General features: G+C 37.3%; 1 protein-coding gene across 1 annotated transcript in view; it reads left to right on the top strand.

Moving 5' to 3' along the window:
* LOC5576427 (wiskott-Aldrich syndrome protein family member 2) overlaps positions 1-12,749 on the top strand; it is an 82,820-nt gene that overhangs the window by 49,863 nt on the left and 20,208 nt on the right. The window contains exon 3 of the mRNA XM_001662580.2: positions 10,911-11,498. Coding sequence (XP_001662630.2) covers positions 11,118-11,498 — 381 coding nt within the window. The 5' untranslated portion in view covers positions 10,911-11,117. The remainder of the gene's footprint in view (positions 1-10,910; positions 11,499-12,749) is intronic.

Here is a 12,749-nt window from a genome sequence, read left to right as displayed (position 1 = left end):
AAAACTACTGCGGTTAGTCAAGTGGAATTCCACACGTTCGATGCGATTGACCGGTAACGAAGTTAACTTTAGTTCCAGTTTGTGCCAATAAGTATGTAAAGCGAAAAAATGGACAGTAGTGCTTCGTGAAGCCCAAGCAGGACAGTTCGGTTTTGAGTCGTCCGATAGATTTGGCTCACGGTTTCGCGTGTGTTTTCGTCGCTAGAGTTTTTTTTTTGTTTTTTCCTGTTTTGGAGCGTCTTGCTGGGTAGTGCTTCGTGAAGCCCAGGCAGGACAGTTTTTACATTCAGAAATAAAATAGTGAAAAGTGAAAAATGAAAAAGTGATTTGTTTGATTTGTGTCCTCAGTACTGTTGGGTTTTGGCTGCCCTTAGTTCACCGAACCATCCGGAAGTGACCGACAGCACATAAATTTAGAGAATCAATCCGGTGAGTTTGTTCCAGTATGATACTTTTTCTTTTGTGAGCCTTCCGAATCGTTTTTGTCCGCGTCGTGGAACTTCTGATCGTTTCTTGAACGGAAAAAGTTATTTTCGGAGTTTGATAATTATGTTCAGATTGCGCATTCTGTCCGGCCGGGTGTTACGCAACTAACAATCGGTTGTGGATGCTTTTTAAGCGTTCGATGACCCTGGAGGGATCGATTCTGCTTTTCGTATAATTTTGAGCAGAAAAACCGACTGTGTTATCCTAGGGTGTTTAGTTCGAACGCGCTTCCTTTCGTTTTCGATTATCTAAAAATACAGTAAAACCCAGTACAGTTTTTCAATGGGCACAGTACAGTTTTTCAATAGGCGTGATTTTTTTTTACGCGTATCGTTATTTTATACAATCCGATGACCCTGGAGGAATCGGTTTTGCTTTTTACTGGTTATTGAGCAAAAATATTACTGCACAATCGACAAGCATTTCGCGAAATACTATTTATACTATAAATAAGCTATTGTTTTCTCTTTTGATTGCCGGCATTCAAAAGATTAATTTGAAAACGCTTAAACAACAAATATTTATGGTCTATCGCCAGCTTTCTAGGCGAATCCTGACAATATACCTTCCCCAACCTCCAGCTCCGTAGCACTTATGAGGGTGTCGCTGAGTCGGTGGCCTCTCATTAAGTAAGTGCTACATCAACATTTCCTTCCCCTATCCCAAGTTACGGTAAAGATGGGCGTGGCCGGGAATAGCGATATTCATGCTTTTAGTATTCTTGTTTATGATTTGAACAAGGTATACTCCCCTGCCTTGTTCTTGAAAGTAGTCAGGATGAGATTATTAAAAAGAAACATGAATGTTGCTAGTATCCAATCTACGAAGTATACCGTAACTACGCTAACGCTAACGCTAAGTATGTAAAGCGAAAAAATGTTCGCATTAAATTTCAATTGAATAACCCGTGCTTTCTCCTCGGAACAACCACCAACCACTCAATGAGCACCAATCGACAGGTGCAAACGACGAGACGATGGGAGGTCAGACCTGGACAAGCATTATTCGCTCTGCTCGTACGTACAGTATTGGACAATACATTTGCAACTTTTTTGATTTTCCATACAAAATGTTTAACTTGAATTTCAACATATAGGAAAAGTGTACCAGTTATCGTCATAGTGGTTTCCGATTTGACCATACAAATTTAATTGTTTTCTTCTACGGATTCTGAGGCAATAACTGTTTGTAATACCGTTTTGATTCATATTACGGACACTTAAGGACTCAGTGAAGTATAACCCAGCATAGAGCATACAAAATAAATCATTCTGTACGATTCCTTAGCGCTACCGAACGTAGGAAGCCCTTATCTTTCGAATGGTGGGTAAAGAACAGGGGACCGACACGGCTGTCATCCTGCATACATTTTGGCTCTTCGTCACATCGTTTTGGTACTTCGCGTTTTGGTACCCACTTTCTGGTCGGTTTGCCCTAAGCTTGCTCCTGATTTTCGAGTATACGGCTCATACGCTGCTAGTGCTAGATTCTGGCAATTAAACATATCGCATTGAATCGTCGTATTTGACGACGCTTTTCATTAGTTCATCATTTTGTTTAATGTTTTACGCATCAGCGAGGTATCATTGATGTCTCCTACCCATAAAAACATATGTTTTGTCCCGCCAAAAACAATCAAAACAAGAACACTGGACGCCATGTTGAATTGATGTTGGGTTGGTTAATATTGGCTCATGCCACCCCCCTGGTAAAGAATACGCTTCCGCAACTTGAATAATTTTAAATAAATCAAAATGTGTGGCCTTTTCATGATTCTTATTCCGGACGCTTCCTCACTTTTGCCTCATATTCCGGACACTTTGAATCGAATTCCGGACAGCTCATGATAATCATTAATGGAACAGTCAAATTATCAATTGAAATCGTCAAACCACTAAAGAGACATCTAAGGTAGTTGGGCATTTTAAATTTTCGAAGATATTTATGGAATAAGCTTACTAAAACGAGCCTCGAAAATGAGAACTTTTGAACGACAAAAATTGAAACATTTCGTATGAAATGTTTCCCATACAAAGTAGAGTGTCCGGAATTTGAAGCTGTCCGTAATATGAATCAAAACGGTAACTGAAGCTAAACTTTTTGATAAAGTTTTATTCAATTATAAAAAATTGTAAAAAAAAAATAGGAATAGCATCCGCAAATCTGTAAATTTAGACGAGGTGCACAAGTTTGCTTAACATACTTTTTGTGTAGATCTTCCATATTTTGCACTCGTGAATAGAAAATTTACTTAAAATTATATATTGGAATGTCTGACGTGTTCTGGAAATTAATTTCAATTGGTTCATCAATAACTGTGATCTACGTTATCAAAGTTAACCATTTTGTACATTTTATATGGAAAATCGAAAAAGTTGCAAATTTATTGTCCAATACTGTGTTTGCTATATGCAATGATCCCAAATGCGAATCCAGAAGGGGAGCAACAGCACCAACTCGCCAAGGTCGTATCGCAAAAAAGGGGGCTTCCGTTCGACAAGGTGTAATTTACCGTACCTAAGTCTGCAGTCAGTCAGTGCGGTTCGAGCTGGAAATCAGTCAACCGGAAATTGAGGGCGGTGGTCGTCATCAAATCTGGATCGGAGGGAAAAAACGACCACACTATACCTCTACATTGTACGCAGGCTAGCTGGTCACTGTAGATTGATGGGGGAAATTGTATTTGCGTGGGGCAAACGACTGGGTTAAGGTGAAAAAATGTTTTGTGTTGTACGAAGCACCTGTATCCTGTAATGTAATTATATAGTTCTGTTGCGATAATTAAAGTAATATAGGCTTTGAGATTGATAGAATGCACGGGTTACGTTTACAAAGTAATTTGTTGTATGATAAACTAATTGAATGATTATAAGAGCAACCTGCCTAATCACATTCTTCAAACCCAACTGAAGCCATTACCACAGATAAACATACGTAACACTTGCGAAGTTTCCGTCCACCGCGATTTAAACGATCAATCCGATATTCTAAAGTTCCATATCTCACTACTAGAGGCGCCCGCATCGTTTTCATTCGTGCAAAGTTTTCGGTTTTGCAAAGTTTTGTGTTATTTCTACCAGAAATTTACTGCTACGTGTTCTAAAATCTACAATAAGTGAAAGTAAATTGTATTGGACGTCCTACGTTTTGCAAGAGCTAGGAAATCAAGTGAAAAGTGTCCTTCATTTGGCGGTGGATTAATCAAAACAAGCACCAAAATACTCGTCATACGTGATGAAAATGACCACGAATCGTCAGATTTCGGGCATTATCAGTCGAGAAAACGATTAAGATGGAAAAGTATTCCTGTTCTTATAGCGTGTTAGCAATTTGGCTGTGATTTATTATAGGTAAGTTGCATAATTTGAGAAAAAGGGCAATACGCTGGCTGAATTTGTTAGTATGCGTGAAGAAGCCATTTTCCCTGCCATGACAGGGATTCTATCCTATATGTCCTTAACGTTTCACACTAGCGCCTTCTGCATGCCTTATTGCACATAACCGTATTTTGTGCAACATGGCCAGTGGCCACTAGATTATGATAGTATGGAATGGGCGATGAATTTCAAAAGAAATTGTTTTATGTGTTACGTCTGTTCGTCTGAGCTATGCCCATGACCATGGGTCTTGAAATCCAAAGAAAATACCTACCTAAATAGTTTCTGGACAGTCCCCAACTGTTTTTATAGATATGGGAGCAACTACAATTTCATTGTTTTTGAAGAGGGGTCGTTCAATTAATACGTAACACGTAAAGGGAGACGGGACGAATAAAGCTTTATTATAAACTGCCTTTATGATTCCAGATCGAATGCTCCATGATTTCATGATGCAGCTTGATACTTTCATCTCCAAAAGTGGAATAATAAATGACAGTTGAGCGGTTCCACAGAAAATGACGACTATTTCCCAAATTTCATTTTTATAATTTTTGATTTGGATGAAATTTTGCACATGCTTTCTTTATGCCCAAAAATGCCTTTTTGCATCATCGGCTCGCCATTTTGACTCTAGCCTTACTTTTGAGAAGGGCCTAAGAAAAAAATCCTTAATAATTTTCAAAAAATTATAACTTAGAAACGGTTTGTCCGATCAGTTTGGTGCCTTCCGCAAAGTTTTAGGTTATTGTTGGGACTATCTGGAAAAAAATATACACTGTAAAAAAAATGTTGTATATTTTTATATATCGAAAATAAAGCTTAAAAATCAATTTTCTCAAAAATCGTATTTTTTGATTTTATTTATTTTTTTATATGTTAAAGTAGACAAAAAATGAAGTCTTTTGCACAGTGGGTCAAGATGGAGAAATAATGGACAAAAAAGTTATGATTTTTTGAAAATAGGTGAATTTTTGAAAATGGTCATAATAAACTTTTTAAATATTTTTAAACTCGATTTTATGAAAGTACGCAAAATTTACAACAAAAACGGTATACGGAAAAATCAGGCTAACTTTTACCGTTTTAAAGATACAGCGATATTAATACAAAATTATGGAGCTACTAGTTTCGGCGCTGCAGTCTTGGGTAATCAAAACGACTGTTTTAGATTTTTCCCGACGTTTCGACTCTAATCCGAGTCTTCTTCAGGGGAGAATTCTGTTTAGTCTGAAGAAGACTCGGATTAGAGTCGAAACGTCGGGAAAAATCTAAAACAGTCGTTTTGATTACCCAAGACTGCAGCGCTGAAACTAGTAGCTCCAATTCTCCCACATCAGTCGAAATCTCCTCGCTTAATACAAAATTATGATATAATTTTCAATTTTCGGTCATTATAATATACCCTCCCCTTGGTTATGCGATCTTGCCGCGATGGGAGGGCATAATCCATTAGCCCATATGATGGAAACCAAAGGCGTAACCTGTAGTGGTGGTATCACATTTTGGCATTTTTTGCTTAAAGCCGCGTCATAATTCATATGGCATAGACGCAATAATATCTCGGATGTGATCCAACGGACATTCTGCGTCATTGATAGAATTGATGCCCATTTCAAATAATTAATCTATTTGAAGTGGACATTAATACTATTGGTGACGTTCAGTTTGCCTTTTGCTAACCAGAATGATCCGTAGCCACTCTTACTATTAGCTAGCTAGATACATCGTTATCATATACGACGTAGGGAATACTTAGGAACTCTTAGGAAAATGACTAGTAGATTCACTGAGTAGAAATAAGTGGCGACAATCTTATTTTAATATGGTTTTTACATTGCCATAATAAGAAATACCTCTTTTGTAACAGCGGTATAAATAATCTAATTCCAGCTTCATTTTCGCAAAATTTACAAGTAGAAAGTAGGCGTTGTGAAGCATTGCATTTGCCACCGAAAAGTGAATCTTGTAGGAGACTGTAATAGAAGCCTAAGGTAACTTTACTCTTCAATATTCACTATAAAAATGACTATGGAAAGTACGACGCTGAGATCGATCATTAGGGTACACTTGCTAGTTTCGCAAAATTGTTGAACAGACAAGGAAAGCGACTTTTTTCTTTAAGGATATATGAACGTAATGACCAATAAATACTTTTAACAACAAAAAATGAAATTAACTAGAACTACTACTAAACAGCCTAATTTTGTTAAGACTTGACGACACTTGACATTTAAGACTCTAATCTTACGTAAAAGACAATAGTAATCAGAATAGCACTTGAATGACAAATTATTCAAAACCATTTCGACTAGACAGTATTAGTAATGTCAGCTGCTGATTTTCATAATGCTTCCTTTTCTCAGAAGCAAGGGAATATGGGTACTTTTCAAAAACTACCACGTCACAATACTAATAAAAAACAGTGTTCATGTGGGCGCCATTGCCTAGTCCGTCTGAGTATTGGTCCTGGTAGAGGGGAAACTTGGCAAAAGCCAGACCGAGGGTTCAGCCTTGACAAGTTAAGCTGTCAGGCAGCTCCAACTGAATACCAAACAAAAAAAATTTCAATTTTCGGTCATTATAATATAACTTAGAAACGGTTTGTCCGATCAGTTTGGAGTCTTCCGCAAAGTTTTAGGTTGTTGTTGGGACTATCTGGAAAAAAATATACACTGTAAAAAAAATGTTGTAATTTTTTATATATCGAAAATAAAGCTTAAAAATCAATTTTCTCAGAAATCGTATTTTTGATTTTTTTTATATATGTTAAAGTAGACAAAAAATGAAGTCTTTTGCACAGTGGGTCAAGATGGAGAAATCATGGACAAAAAAGTTATGATTTTTTTAAAAAAGGTTGATTTTTCAATATGGTCTAAATAAACTTTTTGAATGCTTTTCGACCCGATTTTATGAAAGTACGCAAAATTTTCAACAAAAAAGGTATATGAGAAAATTTTGCTAATTGCTACCGAAACATTTGAAAAGTTTATTATGACCATTTTCAACAAATTCACCTTTTTTTTAAAATCATAACTTTTTTGTCCATGATTGACCCACTGTGCAAAAGACTTCATTTTTTGTCTACTTTAACATATAAAAAAATAAAAAATCAAAAATACGATTTTTGAGAAAATTGATTTTTAAGCTTTATTTTCGATATATAAAAAATTACAACATTTTTTTTACAGTGTATTTTTTTCCAGATAGTCCCAACAATAACCTAAAACTTTGCGGAAGGCACCAAACTGATCGGACAAACCGTTTCTAAGTTATAATTTTTTGAAAATTATTAAGGATTTTTTTTCTTAGGCCCTTCTCAAAAGTAGGCTAGAGTCAAAATGGCGAGCCGATGATGCAAAAAGGCATTTTTGGGCATGAAAAAAGCATGTGCAAAATTTCATCCAAATCAAAAAATACAAAAGTAAACCGACATTCGAATTCAAATGGAACCGCTCAGTTATCTGAATTCATTAATAGTTCTTATATTTCCATAAACTGTGTTCATGGTTCCAGATCACATGGTTTATGATATCATGATTCAACTAGTCACTTTTTATCTCTAAAATTGGAATCATAAGTAACAGGTACCTAGATTTACGAAAAGTACTTATGCCTTCATGAACTGTGTTCATGGCTATAGTTTTAATGTTTCATAATTTCATGACGCAACATAGGGAGTCGTTGCCGGTTATGGACCCTTTGCGTATTATGGACCCCCTACAGAAAAACATAAAATTAACACTCAAAACAACTTTATTCCTATGAAAATCCACCGGGGGAACTTCGATTACATTGTTAGTCAGCAGTTTCAGGCAAAATATTTGGTTTGAGACGCATAAATACAGATATTTGAACAGTTTTGTAAATGAAACCACACAAGAGGGTCCATAATACGCATTTCCAGGTGGGTCCATAATAGGCTCGTCGGCAGCGAGCCGGATTACATGGGAATCAAATGGAGGGTCCATAATACGCAACGTCAAATTTGTAAACAATCCTATTATGGACCCCGGGAGGGTCCATAATAGGCATTCGGACAACAGTTTTTCAAATGCATATTTCGCTGGAAGAATCGAATGATTTTGTATGTTTCATAGACGTACTATGAAGTAAAGACATTGAATTTGTTGTTAGACTCCTCAAAACGTATATGCGTCTGAGATATCATTGCGGAAAAGCGTCTAGAATGAATTTCAGCTACTAAGAGGTCCATTACTAGCATTGAAACCCTATCACTTTTCAGCTCCAAAATTGGAATCATGAATGACAGGTACAGGTCGGACTCGATTATCCGGAGTATCGATTTTTTTTCACTCCGGATAATCGAATCCTCCGGATAATCGAATCACTAAGAAAAAAATTGATATGTTTGATAAAAAAAACTTAAATATTATCTTTTTTCGTTATTTTATTTATATGATGCGGTGGCGTAGCCAGAAATTTTTTCTAGGAACAATAGTGGTCTTTTCAAGAAAAAACAAAATTTTTGACCAGCATACACAAAAAACACTTTAAAACCCCACTTCTCTTAAATACGTTCTAAACTGCATAACCATTCATATTGTATATTGCAATACCAAATTATCTCAGATTTATGCATAAAAAATGAAAAATAAGAACATCAAAAAACAAATTCCGGATAATCGAGTCTAAAATTCCGGATAATCGAATCCCGGATAATCGAGTCCCCGGATAATCGAGTCCGACCTGTACCTGAAGTCATAACTAGTGCTTATGCTTTCATGAACTGTCTTCATGATTCCAGATCAAATGCTTCATGATTTCATGACTGAACTAATCAGTTATCAGTTCCAAAATTGGTATAATAAATGGCAGGTACCTAAATTGACTATTGCTTATGCTTTCATGATTCCAGATCATCATGAAGCAATTTGCCTTTTTTCATCTTCAAATCTCGAATCATTAACGACAGATACCTAAATTTACGAACAGTGCTTTTGTTTTCATGAACTGGGTGCATAATTCCCGATCAGATGCTTCATGATTCCACGATTTAAATTGCCACTTTTCATCACTGCAAATTGAAAACGTAACGCTATGGCAGCATTACGGTGAAACGATTCATGACTTCATGACTTTTGTCCATGGTGTAATTCAATAACATAAAAAAACACACGTTCCTCCCGAAATTATGACTCTTTTTCTTAGTTTCGAGTGTCGCATTTTTTTCTTGTAGGTGTACTGTATCGATTATGTCATTGCATATTGAGTATTGGATTTTTAAATCATTAATCTCTCAATTAGATTTGAGATAGTAAATATGTACGTGCAAAACAAAACCTAATACAAATATTCAAGATTTTGTTAAATACAAGGAAGGGATCGTCCATAAATGACGTCTCCCAGCATTTGATTTCACTTTTTGATACTTCTCACCGAACCAAAAAAATCCTTCTCTTCGCGTCGATTTGATATGTATGATATGCCATATCGTGGCATTCTAGTAATTTGCTTCTTCTCTTTCTCTTCTTTTTCCAACGACAAATTCCTCTTCGAATACCTGCTTGGATAACCAAAAATAGTACCGTAAAACGGGGTATCAAAGTTACCCTGTTAAGTTTTTGGTAGAAAATCTGAACATTTCTGCATTCTGTTATGAATATTTTTATTTTATACTTCTTAAACAAGTGTTGATAAGAAGTTTTTTTTTTGAGTTGTGACTTTTGAACAGAGTTGCTACAAATCGATTCTTCGTTGGATACTTGACCGATTAAAGAATTAGGTTTATTCCGTACCTTTTCAATATCATAATCATCAAGGGAAACTCATTAGGTGAAATAAGTTAATTAACCTTTGAAGAAAAAGGGTTTACAAAATAGGTCATCGCTACTTCACCATAACTATTATAAGCATGATGTAGAAGGGAATGTAGTCATCACTAACCGCGAATCAGGTGTTGCATGTGGTTAATAGAAAGGCCTTTGCGGGCGTCCGAAGAAAGATCGTGACTGTGCGAACGAAATGGACACAGGAAGTGGCTTGATTGACCGGTTGATCATTTGAGCATGGAAAAGTTGGAGTCTATTACTACGGGTTTACTGTCGTGCGGTTGAAGTGCGATGAAGACATTAATTGACTGGGAGGCCAGGTGACGAAGTGACCATGTTGAAATGGATTTCTTTCCAAAGAAATTAGTATTGTGAAAACGTATATAATGCCACTAAATATTGAGAAGTAGCCTTTATCCAGGAATGGAATGTATTAAGTTGAAGGTTACATAGGAATCATTTTTCTAAACCTATAATTTGCTTAGCAAGGGATACGTACATATCTGAATGACGCTCATGTATATTCACAACGGTTAGTGTGATAAATAATTAAGCTCTTACTTAAGTGCCGTCCTATGCTTGTTTGTTAGCGAACGACCAACAGTAGGTAAGATCTTTCAAATCGGTTCAACGACACGAATTAGTAGCATCGTCACAGTGATAACTCGCCGGCTTTAATGAATGCCCGCTTTTATCAGGGTACCATGGCATTTATATCGCTTTAGCGGGAAATTTACAATCAACGTAACCAGCCATTTCCTTGCGGCTACTCAGCAATCACATCGGGATCATAAATTATATCTTGCACAATGTTCAACATTCCTGGCAAAAGAGTCCAAACGACAGGGTGGCCAACCAATATGTAAAACCGTGAGTCGCAAATCATCGTGAAAAACTACGAAATAATCGGGAATTTGGCTAAATTTTCACAGCACATCAGATATAGCAAATTGACCATATATGTTTAATTAAGTTTTAAAATCACGAGTTTAATAATAATTTTACTAAAGTGAAATTTTCGACGAAAAAATAAAAATTATTTCTAAGAAAAAAAAAATGTCTTAAGCAACTTTGTTCATCTGGTCAAGATAATCTGCGCCAAAGTTCAGAAAGTTTACCACATGAATTACAAAACCACACAAACAATATTCCAATTCGTCACCAAAGCACCTAAACAACAAATGTACAGATTCCAGTTTCCCATGGCAAAGTAATTAAATTTCCCTTTTCGTTTCTCTTTCACTCAAATCCACAGGTTGCGAAAATGCGGCTCCCTCGCCGGGTGAACTAAAAAGTGGAGACTCGCATGCTCTCGATAACTGCGGCCTGCTCACTCACCTGCACGACAGCTCCGTCGTCGTGATTAGTGGAGCTCTGATAGAGCTTGATTTAGTGCCGGAGACAGTCACGGGAGCAGAAGTAGCACTAGTAGCCGTACTCCGAGGACCACCCCGACGACAGAATGCCGCTGCCGAAGCGGTTGGTTCAGCCGGTGTACGTCGCACGGTCGGTGTACGTACGGGAGGAACTTCCGGCCGAGCTTGAAACCGTAACGAACACCACCCTGACCAACATTGTGCGCCAGCTGTCGTCGTTGTCCAAACACGCCGAGGATCTGTTTGGCGAGCTAACACGGGATGCCGGCAATCTGGCGGAGCGGGCTAATTCGCTCCAGGCACGGATCGATAGGCTAGCAATTAAGGTGACCCAATTAGATAGCACGGTGGAGGAGGTTTCATTGCAGGACATCCAGCTAAAGAAGGCCTTCAAGAGTGCCACCGTGTTTGATCAGCAGATATTCTCCCGGTCGACGATGCCGACCGCTATGCTGGAAGTGTATCAGGTGAGATGGTTAATTATGTATAGCGTAATGTAAACCGGGACGTAAAGCTACTTTTCTTATTAATTATGTACCTACAAAAAACAGGCAATTCCTTGGGTGGTATGAACAAAATGCGGTTAAACCCTCTCTTTGTAGCATCAGCTTAGAAACAAATTCAACGTACCACCCGCGGTTTTTTTTTTGTGTCTCGTGAAGAATTCGAAGACTCTTATCATGTCCGGCCCCTTAATTGTTCTTGGACAAAATTCTGACATAATCCTATATGTCCGATTATCACGAGCCCTACGCAAGATTCTCACCTAATCTTTGAAACGATTCTCGCAATCTTACAATGCAGGACATGTTTTTTTTAGAATTCAGAGCAGGACTTTCAGGAACAGAACTGCCGTGAATCGCAATTCAGTCCCATCTGCAAAAAAGTAGGCATTGAGAAAATGGGGTGTGTAGTTTCCAAACTCGTTTTCCACACGAATATTCAAACAATTCCAGAGGATTGGAATTTGTTCAAATATTAATGATACTTTCATAATTTACTTTTCACTACGATATCTTTCTGAGAAAAATATTAAGATGAACAAAACACGGTTCATTTGTGTGTTACACGGTGCGGAAATCTGTAGTGGGACTGATATGCGGTTACTTTTCATTATGGGACAATTTGACTTGCTGTTTTTTCCTACTTTTTACGAACAAATCTTATTATTTCATTAGGGGAGCTGAAAGAGCATTGGAAGATATGTTGAAAACTGAATTCAACTCAGTTTTGACGAAAATGCAGATGGGACTGACTTGCGATTCACGGCAGCAGAATATAATTGAATTTCTAACAGAATTCTGAGTAGGTTTCTTATCAAATCTCGGCCTCTATTCTCATAAATTTCAAGGCAAGATTTAAAAAACCTGGCCTAGATGAAACAATCCTGAGCTAATTTTTGCAGAATCCTCAGTGAGGTGCTTGGCAGTACCAACGTTTATCAAAAAAGACTATATTGACATTTTTTTTGGTTTCTTGAGAATGGATTTGCTTTTGAGCTATTAAAAATAGGCCCGCCACTAAATACTGCTGCTGAGATTTGGCCTGCGCGCAGCAGTGTTGTTAAGACTCATTTCCCCGAAAATAACATTTTCCGAACTACGAACTACTACAACCATGCTCTATCCTCCTAAGATAGAAAAGCAGATGGTTAAGCTTGAGTACTGCTCACAAGATCGATCAATTTTGATCCCAGAGAGCCACAATTCAAGTTTCGG

The sequence above is a fragment of the Aedes aegypti genome, chromosome 2 (assembly GCF_002204515.2).
Source record: "Aedes aegypti strain LVP_AGWG chromosome 2, AaegL5.0 Primary Assembly, whole genome shotgun sequence".
Taxonomy (NCBI): Eukaryota; Metazoa; Arthropoda; class Insecta; order Diptera; family Culicidae; genus Aedes; species Aedes aegypti.
This window is presented reverse-complemented; position numbering and strand designations above follow the sequence as displayed.